General features: G+C 44.8%; 1 protein-coding gene across 2 annotated transcripts in view; it reads right to left on the bottom strand.

Annotated features, from left to right (window-relative positions):
• Nucleotides 1–20,358, bottom strand: part of emc2 (ER membrane protein complex subunit 2) — a 43,490-nt gene that overhangs the window by 13,314 nt on the left and 9,818 nt on the right. Inside the window, exons 6-11 of one of the 2 annotated variants that reach the window (XM_080427065.1) lie at nt 16,117–16,202; nt 15,352–15,411; nt 11,673–11,754; nt 11,281–11,391; nt 9,319–9,423; nt 1,430–2,479 (exon numbers count right to left, since the gene is read on the bottom strand). In XM_080427065.1, coding sequence (XP_080283191.1) covers nt 2,393–2,479; nt 9,319–9,423; nt 11,281–11,391; nt 11,673–11,754; nt 15,352–15,411; nt 16,117–16,202 — 531 coding nt within the window. In that variant the 3' untranslated portion in view covers nt 1,430–2,392. Of the gene's footprint in view, nt 1–1,429; nt 2,480–9,318; nt 9,424–11,280; nt 11,392–11,672; nt 11,755–15,351; nt 15,412–16,116; nt 16,203–20,358 lie in introns of those variants that run through there. The other variant, XM_080427064.1, reaches the window with a different exon arrangement.

Genomic DNA, 20,358 nt, shown 5'->3' with positions numbered 1-20,358 from the left:
TTCATAACGGATAGGTTCTGAAAATTGTAGTAGACAGAATGTATATATTATACAGACAGGATGAAAATAACATCAGCCTATGTTTAGCCTACTGTATTTTATGACAATAATAGTGAAAGAGGCATACAAAGCCATGTCTTTGTTAGGACATTCCAACAAGCTTAAGGTTTCGCCAAAGTTCTCAAAGTTCTTCATCTGGACTACAGAGGGCACTATTGCCTCATAGTGGATGGCACTGGATGTCAGTGCCTTCTAATGATCACTCACATCAAACTGATTGACAATCTTTATTCACCCTTTTACAAGTTCATAAATGACCATCGCCAGTCCAGCCATAGTTTGCATGGGAACCACTGCTGAGAAGGAGTCCCTCTCCCTCAGATCAAACATCATTCACCCCGCAACTCTTCAAAAGCTTCGTTTAGCTTCAGCCCTTTCCTGTAAAAATAACCACTCCGTCAGTTTATGCTCAAACGTCCCCTGGCTTCCATTGGTTCCGCCAGATTGTTGAGGAAAATCAAATGCAGACACATTCATCCGCTGACCAGAGGCCAGGGCATTAAAAGCCGTGGAGTAAATGGCTTTCCCCACTCAACTGCTTTGAGCTCGTGACCTCTCTCAATTTAAACGCTGTCCAAAAAAGGCCATAAACTCAACGCTCAAGTTTTCCATCAGTCTAAGAGTGAAATTATGAGACAATTGCCGCGACTTAATAAACAAAAGAGATGGAAGTAACAGCTGACCCTGCACGGGTGAGTGACGACTAAAGACGTTCATTTGGATCAACCCCGATCCGACAATTACAGAACCAGCGTGCTCCTACAGCGACTAGGAAACCAGACCTGCTTCTCACAGCACCAACATATCTTTTCTTCCTTCGCTTACATTTATTTAAGTGTTCCCAGATTCATGAATAGCATTTTCTTTTTCTTTTTTTGCGGTGCGTTAATTACTGGCGGCATGCTGAGGCTCTCTAAACTAAAATGACAGAGGTGTTCCACGGTGTTACAGTGGGTTCAGCTGCTGTCTGGGGTAATTGAAGGGCAGGATTTCCCCAGCTGGAATCACTGGGAAAAGAAAAAAGAAAGAGACGGCCTACACTGTTACCCTTGCCTATATAATGAGAACGTCCCTCTCGCTTTAACTGAGATCATTATAACCGATTCCTCACTGTAAAATCCCGAGTGTACAAGCGTAACCAAAGATTGACCCGTGGTAAGGGTCCATTTGGTTACTTTTGTACACTCTCAGGAGTTACAAATGGATAAATTAACATTGGGGACTTTTACTGCGGGGCAGAGGCTGCAGAGTTACTGCGGGTGACAGAAACCGAGAGAGAGAGAGAGGAGACCTTTAAACATAAAAGACCTGTCAATCATCCGTGTCAATAAATAACCCCCGGCCACAGAGGAAATAATATACTTTGAAGTTTGCAAACAATTCAATCCTTTATTAAGACATTTTGATGGACCGACAAAAGAAGAAAAAAAAGAAGTAGTTACGATAAAAACATTTGATTTACAGACAGTGAGGAACCCTTAGAGGAGGTCAGTGCAGACAGGTGGGACCTAGAGGTTCTTTTCATAAATATAGCATTTATAAATGTATGTTATCTCTCCCATTCACAAGTTCACAGCCTTAATCTGGATGTGGGTACCGGTATCCACTACACTAGGTTACGTAAAAATATGGGGGGCAGGGCTCCAGAGTGCAACCATTTTGGGCACACAATATGCACCCAAAAATCTGTCCAATCATGCAACCAAACATTTTCATTGGTCGCACTAGCGTACCTTACATTTAGTAGGTCTGTCAGGTCTGGGGGGTGCACCTAAATTATATGCTGGTGCAACATGAAAAAGTTAGACACACCAGTGCAACCAACTAAAAAGTTAGTCTTGAGCCCTGGGGACAAGGGTCATTGGTTATTAATAGGTAGGTTTACTACTAAAATAAGTTCAGTTACTTCCAGCGTTTTGTCTGGCTCTACACGGGGCGTGTAAAAAATGGAACGGAATGGACCAGCTCTAAGAGAATGCACCAAAATGGATCCATTTGTGTCATTTTTTTAACACTCCATGTTAAATTAACACTGAGGATTGTACAGTGTACCTGGAGTTCCAGATGTGTTGGTGAAACTTCACTTTGTGTTTTTCCAACGTCTGTGGCTTAGTTAAACCAACAGATATTAACTGGAGTGGATTTCAAATAGTAAGATCCAGCTCTGGTCTCAATGCAAGGCTATAAGAGCTGCCATGTGGCTGTGTGTGTGTGTGTGTGTGTGTGTGTGTGTGTGTGTGTGTGTGTGTGTGTGTGTGTGTGTGTGTGTGTGTGTGTGTGTGTGTGTGTGTGTGTGTGGGGAGGGAAGGCATCATTGTGTGGACAGGGGCATTTAGGACATGGTGATCTGCATGGATTCTAGCATCTCTTCCACAGTCTTCACAGAACATTTGTTCTCCTTCGTCCCACGGCCGGCCAGCTGCATGACAGGGAGGGTGGGAGTGAAAGAACAAGTGGGGGGTGGCAGGGGGGTCCGGATGAGAGAAAGAGAGAGAGAGAGAGAGAAAGACAGAGACAGAGGGGCAGGGAGAGAAAAAGAGAAGATCAGCTCATTATGTTCCCTCTGCAACTAAAGGAATGGCGAGACAAAATCTTGTGCGCGCACGTGCACACATATACACACATATACACACACGCACATGCGTGCTCAGAGGCCACGATAACCTCAGAGCTCCATCCCATGCTTCACCAAACAGTGCGAAAACATCTCTGTCCTATTTGGACAGAGACAGAGGTATGAGGTAAACGCACAGATTAAAAGCACAGGCCAATCTCCCAACAGCGGGAGGTGCTGAAGGCGCTGGTCGCAAGGCCGATCTAGGATCGGCTGACGGGTCAGGAGAAGTGAAGCAGCACCTCAAGTCTGAGGTTTTTCTACAGTGTTGCATGAGCCCTGTTTTAGTTGGATGTGAGAGTTGTTTGTGTGCGCATGTGTGGGGACTGGGGAGTGACAGACAGGCTGGCCATGTGAGCTTGTATGGTGGTGATCAGCATGGATCCTCAGGAACAAATAAAACCCTAGCCTCTGTTCACAGGGACACACTGTACTTTCCGCCACACACACACACAGCTTAATTAAGCCTTGCAATTAATGCAGGGGCGTCCTCTCAGCCTTGAGAGTGACGTGGAATTCTGGATCAATCAGTAATCGATGAGGCAATAGGAGTCGAGACAATATTCTAGGGTGGTGATGGTTATCCTTTATGTACATGATATCATGGGGAGAAATACAATAACACTCAGGTCAGTGGTACGGTAGTCCTGCCAAGAGCACAGGGATCAGATCATAGTCATACTGTAAATGCTTCAAGGACAAGCTGAACCATAACAAGATAGGCTGTAACATAAACAATAGCTATCAGGCCTAGTGGAGACATTTAGGCTCTTACAAGCTACCAAATATCATAATGTATTGTATAATTATTATAAGTGAATACAAAAATATATGTATAAAAGGTTAGATATAAGCAACAATATAATTTCTTCCTCAAGAGTATAACTTATATGCACAACTTTAGACGCACTATGGTCTCTCAAGTACACTTTCCAAAACCATGGGCTAGGGACCCCATGTACTGTAGGGTCACGTGACATGAAAATTCAGTCCCTAAAGACATTGCCAGTCAAAATAACATTTGTCACTTTTCTGTTTAGTCATGTTGTGGTCATACGTTTTTGCTTTTTGCCTTGAAAAGGTTGGGGAGCTCCACAATTGAGTGAGTCAAGTCTCTAGTAGCCACAGGCATTAAGGCCTTAATTTATTTCACATGATATTTTATTTGTTAAGTTTAACCCCCAATTTAGAAAACACACTGTCATCATGCATCATGCGGTACTTCCTCTTGACCAGCCTGTGATTTCAAAGGTGTCCGTGGTGATGCTGTCACTTGTCGGTCAACAGGCTTATACTTGTGGCGACAAGTGAGAGAACACAACAAACAAATGAAAGTAATGCCTAGTTTATACTAGTCATATGACAGTGGTCTATACCAAAAATAGCTGTTCTACAAGCTAACAACGTGTGACGCGCCGTGAGCTTGCAGACACTTCATTTGGTTTTGACTGCGTGGATTGAGGGCCTTTGCAGAGGCAGTGTTTGTGTGTGTGAGAGAGAAGTTGCCCCTTTTGCTTCTAAACTTTTTGATTGTGATGTTGATAGTGTGCGGTTAAAATGGAAGAGCAAAGAGGGATGCATTTCTGACGTCATGTTGCATTAAATGTGACATTGTCTCCATTAGAACAAACATCTATCAGTATTCAGTAGTTATGTTGATTACTGTGTTCAAACGTGTGTAGCTGGAGCCATGGTGCAGAGGGTCAACACTACAACTGCTCTTTAAGTAAATACACACCAAAACTGTGATCCTGTTGGAATTTCCAGGCCTCAAATATTAACCACTTAAGCCCTATTTTATACTTTGTCATACTTCGGTGTCCCATGGCAAAAATAGCTGATCTACAAGCTCACAATTAATTGTGATTGAGCTTGTTGATATGCTTTTTTTTTTTTACGATTCTGAAGATCTTTGCCTATAAAATGCCCAAAATATGGACGCTAGGTTGGAGCTATACCTAACTGGAGCTATATCTGGCTGAAGGCACGCACAATGTCAACCCCCTGTGAGAGATCACTATTTGGGCACATAGACAGAAGCATCACAATCATCATCATCATACTGGGGCTGCAACTAGGGGGTTAGGCAAGCAACATCTGCTGCTGTGTGTGGGTCCATGGAGCAGCGAGCGCAGATGTGTCGGCAAACAGACAAGAGCTGAGCTGTGCTGAGCAGAGCAAGGATCGTGGGCCCCTTTCAATTAAATCATTATGAAAACACCATTACCCTGACTCAAACACAGGCAGGGGATAATGTTTCAGCCGCATGGCACTGCTGGCTCTGGACAGAGGAGCACATTCTGCATGTCCTCTGAGGTGAGAGATGAGCCCCTTGAGAGAGAGGAGTATACATACACGCACGCTTGCACAGACAGCAGCAGGCGTCTGCATGAGCACTTACACAGCAGTGCATTACACACACACACACTCTCTCACACTTACACTCTCACACACACACACACACACACACACACACACACACAGAAGAAAAAATGGCTGAAATTATTCCAGCCCGCTGCCCACACTGAGACCATCCTCACTTCTTTCCAAAACCGCACATCTACATTCTACAAGCTTGCGGAATAACAAAGAAAAGTAGAGGACTCCTTAATCCCGTGTTCAAGGTAAAGCAATGGTTTTCATAGCCATTTATTCACTGTCAAACCGAGCTCCTGCTTGGGCTTACGCAGGCCACGCATGAATGCACGCATACACACACGCACACACCTAGGATATGCAGCCACTGACTATTAACCTCGCCTGTGCTGTATTTCCATGGCAAAACCTTTTCCTTCTTTTTTTTGCCAAACTGCATCTTAGAGAGGGCATTTGGCTAAGGTGGACCATTAGCCAAGTAATTTCCGAGTGTGACTCATCCATCCAGATTTAGCGGTGTGAGTGGGCATGTTTGTGCGTGCGTGCGTGCGTGTGTGTGTGTGTGTCTGGGTGTGTTAAGTCTGTGTGTGTGCTGGACAAGGGGAGTTACGATGATCAAGTGTGTTTCGCTGCACTGGCTAATGTGCCATTACCCGAAGCCTTGCCAGTCAATTATCTCCTCAGCCTGAGGTGCGACCGCTGCATTAACTCACACCCCGCTCTGCAACAGACAGCTCCGCGTCTATTTAGACTCTGATAACAGATGCATGACGCCGTGGGAGCCGGTCGGCCGTGACGGAGAAGCTAATCAGGGAATCTGGTCAGTGCGTTAGGACAGGAGGGCGGGCCGGGTAGGGCCGCTTTACAGTCCCCATCACCAATTACACATACGCGTACATCCCCCGGCTCCTTTACGTGTCAACGGGGCCCCCAACGTGGCAATTAAATTACCCCCCACCCACTTTTTTTCTTTTTTCAACAGGCCCCTGTTAGTCTTGACCTCTCGCTGACGTCTGCTCCCAATTGCACTCACCTGCCTACCTTTTCTCACACCGAGGTATGACAATCACCAGGTACGACGGCTTAATAAAAGTGGACGACTGACACGAGCTACGCTTTAAAGGGGCCATCAATCAGCCAGCACAAGCCCGCAGCAGCCTGCAGCTGTCTGAAAGAGGCCCACACCATCGCTGCCTTTCAAAGAACTCAGGCCAATTTACAAGAGGTAGGGAGAGCAGGACCAAAAAAAAAAAAAGAACTAGAGAAGGCAACCTCACACCTTGTCATTTTGAGACTTCTTTCACACGCAGGGCAAACACACATCTACAGTACAGCATGTGCACGTGTGCTTCACACAAACACACACACACAGGCACGCAAGCATGCACCGAGAGCAGAGGTGAGGTTCCAGTACAACCCCTGCTATTAACAGACAACTTAAACAAACACAAAAGGTTTGGGAGCGGCGCAGAAGCACAGGGGCGGGCCCGCAGGTCACATCCTGTTGCCTGGTAGATAGAGGGCGTGACGGGCTGAGAGTGTCGTCATCAATCGGGCTATTTTATACAAACAAAATCCCTCCAGACGCCTTTCCTCGACACACGCCTCAGAAAAAGGAGAACGTGTGGCTAGAAAGGCGGGAACTGTGTCCACCCTCATCTCCCCAGGAGGGGAAGAGAGCACAGAGTGCGGTGAGACGCAGGCTTTAACGGCTCGGCAGGGAGCCCCTCTCTCAACGGGGCCCGCACATGCTGAGTAAGGAACCGCTTAATACGCGTTTAACTGTCAATGCCTAAGTAAGCAATGCATATTGCCCTTATGGCGGTAAAGATTTCTGTTAAATAGGCATTTATGCTCGAGTTGCCGTGGCAACAGCATAAACCGTTTTAGTGATACCATCTGAGCTGTGCCTCACTTTTTCCCTCCTGCACTCTCATTTATACACACACACACACATCTCCCCTTCCTCTCTTTACCTTTTCACCCCTTCTCTACCCTCTTTTTCTCCATGCGTTAATCCCTCCATCTCAACCAGATCTAGACGTGTCTCTGCTCCGCTCTAGTCGTGTGCAGTTCCTGCGCTGGGTGTATCAGAACAGACAGCCCGAAGTTCTGACTTCAGCTCAAAGAAGCTCATGTGTGAACCCAAAACTCAATGCGGGCCTTGTGGGCTTAAGTCAACACATTAGCAGTAAATGAACCCAAACAAACTTTGAGAGTCTTGGATCTCTGCTCTGTAGATGAATAGCGGAGACACTGAGGTTCTTCTTACACTGCTGCCAGTCAAAGGCATCCGTCAACACAGTTGGGCATTTAGGGGACACTTTGCGGTGGAGATTCCTTGTCATGGCATAAGTCATAGGCGGTGGGTAATAGCAGCAACAGCAGGCTAAACTTTCCCTACATTTTCAGCACAAGATTGTCTAGCCTAAATTGCAGATAGTGGTAACATTGCAGCAATAACAATTTGAATTAAACTTGTGCTTGGTTGGCCATTTTAATCAATGATATACTTGAGGTGGCTAAGAAATTTCTCACATGCCTGTGGCGCTCCCAAAATAGCCTGCGATGGTATTATCGCAGCCAGAGTCAGGGGTATTTGACTTGTCTTTCATATGCAAAAACAGAAATAGTGTAACTAAATGAAGGCTCAAATCGAGAAAATAACAACAAGAGAAAAACATCTGCAGATGGCATAAAAATACAGTGCATATACAGTATATTACATTTAATTATCAAGATTTAAAATGTTATAGCCTGTCCACTGCCAGCTTTAACAGTCTACAGTCTAGCCAACTGAGTTAGTCAAGTGCTGTTTTGGGAATTAATTGGACAAACAAAATGGAATAATTAAATATGCGACTATTAGATGTTCAAAACTAATATTCGACACTGTACATCAACGTCGAATATTCACTTTTATATAAAGCAGTGTCAATATATCTACTGCAGATATGCAGCTGCGGGCACTAATGTAATGGGACTAAAATCCTTCTCTTAATACATTCATGTTTGATTGTTGTCAAATCTTTTAATACTGTAGATGACGTTGCTGTCAGTGCGAGGGGCCCTAAAACAGCAGACATGCAGAAAGAGAAAAAGGCAGAAAAACATGGCTCTATGCTCTGTGCTTACAGTGTGGAAATACTTTATTTATGATTGGTGAGTCTATTACAGTAGTTTATTTCACCAACCCCCAGGTTTGTCCCACCTACATTAGTTAACCCTGTACTCACTGGTTGTATTCAAGGCTATAATTAGAGTTTTTAATTAGAAATGTCGAGAATTGATCATTTGTATTGGATGAAAAAAATAATCTCCCGCGATTAATCGGCCTATCGATAACTTCTTGGGAGTTAACGTCAACTTCGAAAAATCTGTAGTCGTGGGGCGACTACCACATATGCTGGTAATCCAGCTTGACAGCGTGTCGCGGGTTCGACTCCCGATCCCGACGACCTTTGCTGTATGTCACCCCCCCATCTCTCTCCCCTTTTCCTGTCAGCCTACTATCCTATCAATAAAGGCAGAAAAAGCCCCAAAAGATATCTTTAAAAAAAAAAAAATCTGTAGTCGTGAATGCCCTAGTATGCATGTCTTGATATGGCCAATTTGTGCTGTTAATAACAAGTACTCTATCCACTTTAATAGTGGCTACAAGATTGTTACAGTTTGTAGTCCTAAAACCCGGACGTGAGTTCATAATGGATTCCCTCAACAGATTTCCAATGCTTTTTACCATAGGGTTTTCAATTTATGCGGGAAAGAGTTTTACGTTTTCTTTTATGACATAAATCATATGTTAATTAGTATCTTAACCGTGAATTTTCTAGCCGTTATACGTTTTTTTAAACTTTTTATGAATTTGCAGGGATTTGTGGTTTGCTGTGGTTGAAAAATCTTCAAAAAAATTTTTTCTGAAGAATGAAGATTATATGACCAGTAATATCATAAGCCTTTGTTTGCTATAGAGCTTTTTTATTTGATTTATCTAAAACCCAATTCAAAAATTCTATTGGAAATCTGTGGTGGGAATCCACGGTAAATTAACTTCTGGGTTGGCCTACAAAATGATGTCATCCCGGTAGCACTCTATAGGGATTGAAATGACAACAATAAAGTGAAATTGAACATCTGTAGATGACAGAACTTTCTGTCCAACTATGTGGGGACTTAATGATAGACGGGATGACGTGGGTAGTAAATGCAGGTGAGGTACACTTGTAAATCAAAGGTACAGCACCTTCTCCAACCATTTAGTGACTCACCTTATAGGCTTTGTTTATTTGATTTGCGGCCCAGGCAGCATACTTAATGTTGTCCTTCTTCACCTTGGCACCAACTTTAGGACTGGCAGCAATATGGCTCGCAGACTACAAGAGAGGAGAGGAGAGAAGAAGAGAGAGAGGCTGCTACATCAAAACTTGGTGAAAGTGCAATAAAAGCGTAATTGAGATGAATGTTCAACCACCCAACCAATCTACCACTCCACCAGTCATTGCGGTAGGATTGAGAAGAAAAAAAAGGTTTGGCCTGATGACACAGGAGAAATTGTTTATGAGGAGGAAAAAGTGAGTGTTTTAAGGCCCCGTACGTAAAACCTCCCTTTCCTCAGTGTGAAGCTTCACTTAATATTCCTTAACTTCTCCAACACCAGCGATTCTAGGGTGATGAAAGGACCTCGCCATGTCTTCGAAAAAGCCCGCGCGCGACGCTTGGGAGCGCCGTGTGAATCATGCGCTCCGCCTGCCCCGACAGCTCCCCTCGGAACCACAAATCCCATGTCTTTCCCATGTTCCTGCCATCATCTCCACACTGCAAACCCCAGAGCGCTTACCCGGCCTGTACTTCAAAGCCCTCCCTGCAGACGTGCTGAAATTTTAACTACACACCAATCAACCTGGCCCTGTTTTTCTATAAAACAGTTTGGCTTCTGGATTTTTTTTTTTGGTAAGCATTTTCTTCTTTTTCTAAAAACTTGAGGAAAACCTCAGTATGTCAACCAAGACGGGCTGTCCCTGAACACAAGCACACGCGCCATTGTGATGGGGAATCCCTGCAAGTGTTGTAGCTAGCCCGCATCCCAACTGTGGTCAGTGATGCCAGGTGCCTCTGTTAAACAGCAAGGAGCTGAGCATGTACTGTACAGTAACCTCTCTGTCTGAAGAGCTGGGAACATCACTACCGGCCGTTAGGACACCTCGAAAAAATGTCCTGCCCCACTGCTGAACTCCCGCACCTGCCAAGCTCTTGACCGCTGAGACTGGCTGACAAATCTGCAAAAATGTACTCACACGCAGCTCTGAGTGATGGAGATTAAACCTCCACCTGAACGTTCCATTAGGGAGCCGAGTGTCAGTGGACGACTTGTCAGGAAACGCTACAGCGCCTGCACTGTGTCCCAAAGAACTTTGAGAGGGAACAGAGCTGAATGTCTATTTGACCCACCCAGATCCTCCTGCACGACAGAAGGCACAGGCCCTCTCCTGGTATGAGGTGTTTGGACTACCTGAAGAACCCCAGTGCACGGGGCGGAGGAAACACTGGGGCTCTCTGTGTTCGACCCACTTCCCCCTCGGGCCGTCTCCGCCCCACCCTTCATTCCCCGCCTCGCTCCGTTTGTGTTCTTATGTCAGGACTCACTTACATATGATGCATTGGCGCTAATGGACAACATCCTGTTTAAACAAACACACAGATGAAAGGGCCATCGTCGGGCGCTGACGAGAGGAAAAAGAAAAAAGGATCGAAACGACAACCGGCTGGTTCGTTCGCTGCTGAAAGAAGGCTTGCGGCACTAGAGTCCCTTTCTCTGTCTCGCACTCTTTTGCTCCATGATCACTTTATTTATTTTACTCATAAACATAAAAAGGTCCCTACCAAAGGGGTATTATTACTAGAAAATACAGAGTTCCAAGGGGCAGACTTTTCCGAGACTGGCGTTCACCGTCTGAGTCAGCAGTGAGTTGACCTGTCTGCGAGCCTCTTCTCTCACACTCACACACACACACACACACACACACACACACACACACACACACACACACACACACACACACACACACACACACACACTTCTACTGTATAGGCTCAGTCCATACACTCAATAGCAGGTCTCAACCTTGACAAACCACAGAGTGAAGGAAAAAAAAGGCTCCACTGTGGTGTCACCACTTTCTCCCCCCCCCCCTCTCTCTCTCCATTCTCTTTTCATGCCAGGCGATACTCACCATGTACAGACCAAACAACGCCCTCATGTTTCTGTTGTTCAGCCTCAACGCCTGGGCGAAATACTTCCTGGACAGCTCCAGGTTCTCCAGCCCCCCCTGGGTGTACTTCACCTGCGTGACACACAAGCATCAAACACACGGCAGAGTGAACACGGTATACCGAAGGGACCACAGCATGGCATTCTGAGAGTACGCATGACAAGTCGTGTAAACCTTTCCCCGCCCGCGAGCTGACGTTCAGTGACGTCAAGCGCGGGGTCATTGCTCCTGGGTCAAGCAAGGGGAACTGTTCACACATAGGTATCACTTATTCCATCGTAACTTATTCCCCCCCCCCCCCCATATTCCCCATCCCGTCCCACCTGATGACAGACGTGCAGACAGGCACCTACCTCACCATACTGCTCACAGTACAAATGATTGTGTGGATTGGACATCATCAGCTCCTCCAGGCAAAACGCGGCTTTTCCATAGCTGCAGAAATCACAAGAAAGAACACTGTGTGAATGGATACATCTGTGGATGTGTCATCTTTGAGCTACAGCATGGTACAAGAGGAATTGTGTTCAACTGTGAAGCAGTGGGTCAACGTGCAAGAGGGTGTAGGTTACAATTTTGAACAGTGAGCTACGGCATTTGTGGTTCGGTTTATTGTAAATGGGCCTACATTAGTGAGATCTGTGAAGATCCGCTGTGTAACATTAAGTACATTTACAGGCCTATAGTAAGGTTGCACGGTTCAGACAGTTGGCACAAGGAAACCGCCTATCGAGTGTGGTGAATCCCTCTCCTTTGGGGACGCTGGGGAGGGACAGCCCAGGAGCAGACAGTGAGGATCAATCTTGTCTGTCTGTGTGTTTTTCAGCCTTTAATGTGTAGTTAACTACCTTCCTGAGGTCAGCACTACAGCAAGAGCTGGCACACTTTGCCCAATACTCAAGATGAGATCACTTCTCAGCAGACTGCTGAGCTGTTGACCTCACACTAATCCACTGCCACTCCGCTTCTAATACGCGCTTTCCCCATCGGGGGACCAGTCCAAGATACATCACTAAATAATACAATGTCATAGACTTCTGTGTACCTAAGAAACAGAGCACACAGGAAGACACTGGGCTAATGCAGGAAAACCGGACCTGCACAAAGACATTGAGGATGGCACTTGTTACCTTTCCATCAAAACATCCAAGCCCATTGTTGAGGGCGTTCTCTACAACAGTGCTTTTCAAACTTTTTGTGACCACAGAATGCCAAATGGCAAGTCAAAATCTCAAGGCACACCTGTGTTCATATCCAAGCAAAATAAGCTCTATAACATGTGGTATCACTCGTATCATTCTGCAAACGTTTATTTGTTTTTACTAATCCAAATAAAAAGCTTTAACCACTTAAGCTCTATTTCATACGTTCACACATTTTCAAAAAAGAGTGAAAATAGAAGTGGTTAAAATAGATTTTCTGGGGTACTTCATTTGCCTCTGTATTCAGAAATGGGTGTGTGTAATGTATTGATATTCGTAGTAAATTTAAATAATTATTCATAACATTTTACAGTATATATTGCAATAATAATGTGTGGTTGTCAGAAAATGCCAAGGCACACCTGGACTTGTCTCACGGCACAACGTTTGGGAACGACTGCTCTACAACCAAACCTCACACCACTTTACTCAGAAGCACTTTTGTTTGAGCGATTATGTCTCAAACATTGCAGCTGTGCCAGACTGTACGTGATCCTGCACTAACTTTATCAGTAAAGAAAAACCAAAAGCGGTGCTTGTGGCAGCGGGCTTCTAAACTACAGTAGATAGGGATGCTAATCTATAGTAATTTCACTGGCAGCGAGGGAAGGGGAGGAAATGCTATGACGCAAGTGGGATGTTTTCGCGGCAAGCGAGTGGTCCAAATACTGCCTTGACATGATGTGAGAGTGACTTATCAGACCATTTTCGTTTGGCTGTTTTAACTTGTTCTTGAGACATTGATGGCATAGGAGGGTGAATGAGAGAGAGAGAGAGAGAGAGAGAGGGAGAGAAATGAGAGAGGGAAATAAAAGAGAGAAATAAAAGAGGGTGGGCGGACGGGGCGATGGAGATCAGGGCATTCGGTTGGGAGCTGCTTACAATTACCACTTCCTCCCCATAAAGACTTTCAGATGTGCTTGTGTGATGGGCCCAGCCTGCAAAAGAGCCAGTTCCATCAGCCAAAGAGTCCTTTACCAGGACCAGAACCCTACCTACCAAACCGCTCTTATAACCCCACTAATCTCTGGGCATCCTCCCGAGTCTACTACAGTGGTTCTTAAAAAAAATTAGCTCTGGAGCACTAGCAGTGCAACACGTTGTGAACTTGTAGATCAGCTATTCTCGATGCGTGACACCAGCACTAAGTATAGGCCCTTAACAGTCATTATTTCATTTCAAGGTTTTCCCCCACACTACTCCTAATAGTTTCATTTTTTTCTTAAATGTGATTTTAACACATTTTTTATATCTTGAAACATTTTAAAACAGGATTTTCCCACAGACCACTATTGGCCCGTGGACCACTGGTTGAGAAACAGTGGTCTAACCTATACCAGGCTGCTTGATCAGCATTGTAGCTTCACATCAGACAGCCAACAATCACTTTTGTTTCTTTTGGAGTCCAGCGAAGCCGTCACTAGCGGCTTTTCTTATTTCAATACCACATTCGGACTATTTGAGGCAGAAATGGCTTCAGAATGGGCAAACGTGCATATGAACAGAATTATGACTATTTATCCTGCAATCTTGAATGACCAGTCCAATTTACAGGAATAGACTCATAAGCCAAGTTGGAATAAAAGTTTTCAGACTTTTTTATTTTTTTTTACCAACACAGGCCCATGCATCTCAGTGGGTCGACGCAATGACGGAAGAGAGACAAAACAATCTCCGGGATGACTAAACACCGCTGGCGTGAGGATTATTTTAAAAGTGTCGACTTAGAGGCTATTAATTACAGTCATATTGTGTTAGCAACGATGCCTGCCGCAGCTCCAACAATGGCTGCCCAGAAGGAGAGCGGTTTGTTTATTTTTAGCTCCCAGGGCGCTGCGCAGGCAGGGAGGAGAGTTTATTTCTCTTCTCTCCCTCACTTCTCCATCAGCCTCTATTTTCTCTGGCAGGGGGGGAAGAAAAAGTGCCACCACCTTCTCCTGGGAATTTTTCAGGAGCCTCTCTCGCTCTCTGTTTCTCTCTCTACATGGAAAAAAAAAGGTGATAATGCCATGCTCTCCGGAAGGGGAGGAGGAGGGGAAAGGGAGTTTGCAACCCAAAATAAAGAAAAGAAAGAAAAGGAATTGACACGCCTGTAGATAAGGGGCTGTGGGAGTGAATGGTGTGATATTAGAACCACGGCCTAAGCTGGGAGATAATCCGCTCACCCCTGGATTTCCTCTGGCTACTACAGCAATAAAGCCTTTCAGACAAAAGCGAGAAATATCCAATAAGTAGCCTTCTCTCCGCTCTAAACATTCCTGCTGCTACTGCCCCTGTACTGTGGTGACCATAGAGCCAGCATGCACGTGCGTGCACACACACACACAAACGGAACCACGGCTGCGCTAAAGATGCTGCTCTACTGAGCTCTAAGCTCCAGACAATTAAGGGGAGATAAAAGGTGACACAAACAAAATTATTATTATTTTCTTTCTTACAATGTTCTTGTCTGGCTGACAATTCTCCCAGGCAACAGAGATATCAGTGGGAGGCGGGTAAAGCCTTTTCTCCCCCCCTCCGTAGGAGACGGGCTTAGGGCCGAAATCCTATTAAACTACTCTCTATGTAACAAACATGGACAGGGCTCCATTCAGACCCCTGGCTGAGTTAGGCACTGCACCACCTTCCATTGTGGCTAGCAAAACAGCCCTCTGGAGATCAAGCCGTCAGCCTGATGCAGGCCGGTTAAAACTGACAGATACCCCTGAGAATATGGTGATGCCTTTTTTTTTTTGGAACTGTCTGGCGTGACTGGCAGTCTCAAAGTCTGAGGCTAAAATCTGTCATCGGCAATAGGATGTGTGACTTAAATAGTACAAAATGTGATTACTCGTGCTCGTTGATGTACAGTTCTGACAGCTCGTGCCAAGCTTCCTGGTCCCCAACAAACCTGCAAAGACAAAGCACAGTTTGGCTCTTGAACACAGTTCAAAATGTGTGGTATAGTTATTAAAGTGTTGTGTTTTTATTAGAGCTGGATCGATGGCAGATTTTTGGGTCTGATGTCGATCCATTTTGGAGAGTCCCAACTTGCATATTGCCGATGTTGTGGGCGATATGTTTTCAAAAAGTAAAACATTTGAAAGATGTAATTCTATATTTGATAACATTTAACTAATAAGCAACCAAATAACAATAAATAGACACACAGAACTTTTTGATAGATAGAAACAAAAGATAAAAACATTAATAAAGATTATATAAAATTATATACTGGATATATTAAACTTCAATATATTAAAATAAAATGTAACTTTAATTATAAAATGAACAAGCAAATATATACATACATAAAAATGTAATTTTAGCAAGTACATGATAAATAATCAATGTGTATTTGTTTATTATACTTAACATCAGTTGCACTCTAATAGTTGTAGATAAATAGTGGTAATGTTTAGTGGAAATATAACACAGAAAAAGACAAATATTGGCGTAACTGCTATACTGATTATCACTAGAAGGTGGGAAAGAATGGATGCTGGCATTGGGACAGGTTGTCCCAGCTCAATTGAATGCAAACCCTCTTTTAATTAAAATAGCCAGGGGAGGCGATGAGGGGGAGGGTTCCCAAATCCCCATGTAAAACACTCACTGCTCCAGATACTCGTTGAGCTCTCGGATGGCTTCGGCGCTCTTCCCCTGGGCCTTCAAAATGGAGATCTTGCGCTTCCTTGCCGCCTGCAGAGCAATATCAACAGAGGATTAGTCTCAGTTCCTCAAGTGTTTGTCTTGTTTGGGGGGGTGGGGGTGAGAGGGTCGAGGGGCTTGTGGGGGGTGAGTGCCTACTGGATTTGAGGAGGGCTCAGGTGGAATTTGGAGGATGCTGGGGGGATTTTCACAGCCACTGGCCTTTCTCCCCTTGTCCAGGCATGGGTACGAAACCGCAAAAACATTTATAAAACATAACAGGATTAATCTGCACTTTTGCTGATGAGCTAAAACTCGAATGCTGTCAGTGACATCCAGTTTATTGTTATTGACTTTGGGAGCTTAAATGCGTACGCGCCGACGAGCACGTCATTAGAGATCGTTAATGGTCACTTCCAGCAGGGGCGCCACAAGAGATGGACACGCATGAGTCAGTGTTGGGGGAGTCGCAGCGAGCTTAGCGGCTGAGATAAAGTGGTGAGTCATCGCTCATCTAAGTGGGGAAAATAACGTACTACACCAAACCCCTATGCCTGCCTGCCTGCCCGGCATGCATGTAAAGCAGCACAAGCCCCAACTTACATCAGCTTAAAATTGCTTTCCGTTTCTTTTTGATGTCGAAGTGACCTTAAAGTGGATTAGATTCTCATCAATCTGAAGCAGAAAGTATTACGCCTGCTCCTCCGCGACTTTTCCAGGCTTTTCCTCATTTTTCTTTTTCTGCTTCTCCCGGTAGGGAGTGAAGAACCTAAGAGAGGATGCGGCTGCTCCATTAGCAGTGCACTGCCCCTGCCACAGCCCATTTTATTTATGGACTGGCACTTGATTGAGTGGGGCTTCCTCTCTCCCACACTCATAACCAAAGCCATTGAGGGCTGCGCATGAGTCACGTCTGGGGGGCTGTAAATCCGGGACTCCTCTGACACCGCCGTCACAAGAAATCCACTTATCCATCACACTGGGACAGCGACCTGCAGCAGCACTGCGGCCTGGCCACATCGCACACTGAGGAGGGGGGGTGGTGATGGTGGGGGGGGGGGGGGCAATGCAACACGTATGCACTTTACTTGTTAACTCGTACAAGCAGATGAAACAAACATTCTGCTAACGCTAACGGGATTTCTAACTTTAACAATTACCACTCTGTGCCTTATTCCAAAATAAACAGTTAAAAAAAACTGGTGTGGTGTGTATTTGGTGTCAGGGTGGGCTACACACAATGCAACAGAATGCCATTTCAGAAGACATTCAAACATTTTATGAATCTCACAATAATTGGAGAGCAACAGGAGGTCAAATCGTTATTTCCTCTTTTCTCTCGCCTGCTTATGAAAACACAGATCTCCTCAGAAGATCACACCGTTTTACGTGGGAGCGTATTCCACAGGGACTTGACGCTATGAGATTCTGGAATTTATACTCACTATTTTTCTAAATTACAAGCATGTGGGTTCTTTCCTCATCCAATACCAAAACGGGGGAGGTAAAAGTTTAGACAAGCACTGCAGCAGTGTTCAATGCAAGTCTTGTGCACCCCCCACCCACCTCTCCTCTCTCTCGACCAGTTTTTTTTTTGTTCCAGATAAAGAACCACTTGGGGCTCAAAGGAACATATGGAAGTTGGTAGCCTGGAGAGTCATACGGCACTTTATTAAACGAGGAGCAATTCCAAACCGCTCCTCTCGCACTCTCCCTCCCTCTCTCTCCTCCTTTCTCTAACTAATGATCCAGAAAAACCTGGCAGTGGGTCTGATCCCTCTGTTGTCATGATTCTTTTTTAATTAGCGTTCAGAGGAGCCCTCAAGAGTGAGGACTGGGTTATTTACATCACCCCTGGCTCTCTGCTGCGACCTACCGCAACCTGGCGTTAACGTACGACCCTGTCGCAACCAGGCCCGTGACAGAGACACCTAGCACACTGGGGTGGATTGGTGAGTGGGTGAAAGAGAAAGACCAAAAGATAAAGAAAGAAAGAGATGCAGACATAGAAGTGGACAGAGAAAGAGAGTGAAGAGGGAAGATTTTTTTCAGATGTCTTGTGTTTTGGAATCATCGCCATATTACTCAATAGCTCACCACTCCATGATGCATGAAACAATCTAAAATAGCAGTCTACAGAGGATCTAGTGTTGAGATGAAATCTGAGTGCACTTGACCTCTGCAAACACTATCTTGTCCTGAAACTGCAACAGGCTATAATTCTAGGTCAACCTCAGGATTCTGCACGACCTCAATGGCTTCTTCTAGAAATACTTGCTTTTTATATAAACCAATTAAGATGAAATGAGGGGGTTAGATGCACACTGGATGATTGAGTCAGAAGCATGCTAAATAAATAATCTGCTACCCCCTTGTATGCAAATGTTGTGGACACCACATAATCCACAGCACTCAAAAATAAGTCATAAAATGGGGGAAAAATGCGTTTACGCAAGCAGACGAGAATTTAGCCAGATCATTGCTGTAGGTATTGGAACATAGCAAGCGATGGAAGGGCTAAGAGTTCGAAACATTTTTTGGACACCGCCATGGCAGAGAAACCTTGAGCAATTTTTGTTGATTCAACAATTTTGGTTAATGGGTACCACATCTATTCCACAGCCTGCAATTACAACAGCTCAGTTTCCAATCTCTGCTCCGCATGCTGGGATGCCTCACAAGTCCTCCCTGTGGTCGCCAATTTTCCGCCATTTCTCAGGCCCATCCTCGCCCCACATTCTGAAGAACATGTTGGAGAACATGCCGGGTGGAGAGATAGGCCTCAAGTCTCTCAGACAGGTGACCTAGATGATGTCATCGTGCTTGTATTTTTTCACCCTCCCTGCCTGCCGTGCCACACCCATGCAAGCCAGGATGGGGATTGTGGGAAAAAGGTTGTTGAGTTGACACCCCGTAGGATAGAGGACCTATTTGTCTGTTTTGTTCCATTCCCACCCCTGAGGGTTTGACTGACAGCCCCCATGGTCTCATGGGTAACGGTGGTCGGTAGCGTTCACAGAACAGGAAATGGACCCGTCCCTTTTCCGTGAACGTCCCAGAGGATTTGTGTGCCATGCCTGGGTGGTGCCCATCCCCTCGCTTGAGCTACGACCTTCATTCCCATAGTGGAGGATAAAACGCCATACGATTCTTCACTGCCGATTCCATTAACTAATTAACACAATAAAACCGGGAAAGCATCCGTGTCATTTTAGATAGAATATAGATAGCATCATAATCATTTTAACCACTTTAAACATTATTTATACTTTGGCTATTAAAAAATAGCAGATATACAAGCTCATAGCACGTCATTTAGAGCTTGTAGATTATAATTTTTTGTCGTGAAAATTCGCGCAAATCTTTGAATACACACTTTTTTTTATGGGGCTCCCTAGAACAAAATATTTTGAGATGGGGGTCCGTGGCCAAATACATATAATTTTGGGGGTCCTTGACATGAAAGAGGATTAGGATTTGAGAAGACGTTTTTAGAATCGGCCTCAGGTCTTAATGGGTTAAGCCTCTGCAGAACTTTGAGTATGCGGGTTTCATTGGATTGGCCGTATCGGGTTTAAATGTAATCAATTACCACCCTATGGGTGTGATTACTGTGTCACTTAACTACCTTTGGAGAAGATCTTGCAGGGTAAAGACTGAGGAGTTATTGTAAAATGGTCATATAGAATGGCAGGACCTCCCACACTCTGATTCAACAAAAATATACAAATACTTTATTATATTCATCTGGACGTTGTTGTTTTTTTTGTAACAGTGATTATCTGAATTTCTGTCTTGCGAGAAAATAACATCCACTGTAGTGGAACACCTGAGGGGCTCTTCTATCTAGCACATGAAAAATAAATAGCCATATTCCTTGTTTTTAAAGACTGAATGACGAATAGGACTGGTCAGTTCCAACAGCAACAAGAAGGCAAAGTAAACAGATGGTCAAGACAAAGTGAAGGTGAGAGTGAGGGGGGGGGGGTTATTTTACGGCGTCATCGGAGCGGGGTTGGGGTTTATTGATTTGGTCATCAAAGCCTCCATTTGTTTTCTACAGTTAGTTGACATGACATCCAGAGAACAATGCCTATGTTTTGTCTCTAGACTAGTAGCATTTTGCCAACACAAGGGAAAATGTTTAGTCTAAAATGTTTAGTATAGCAGGTCCATGTGTAAAAGAGCAGAGCAGGAAACTTCCCAA

This window comes from Gymnoscopelus braueri (genome assembly GCF_963280865.1).
Source record: "Gymnoscopelus braueri genome assembly, chromosome: 4".
Classification (NCBI taxonomy): domain Eukaryota; kingdom Metazoa; phylum Chordata; class Actinopteri; order Myctophiformes; family Myctophidae; genus Gymnoscopelus; species Gymnoscopelus braueri.
Note: the sequence above shows the minus strand (reverse complement) of the source record. Positions and strands in the feature narration are given on the sequence as shown.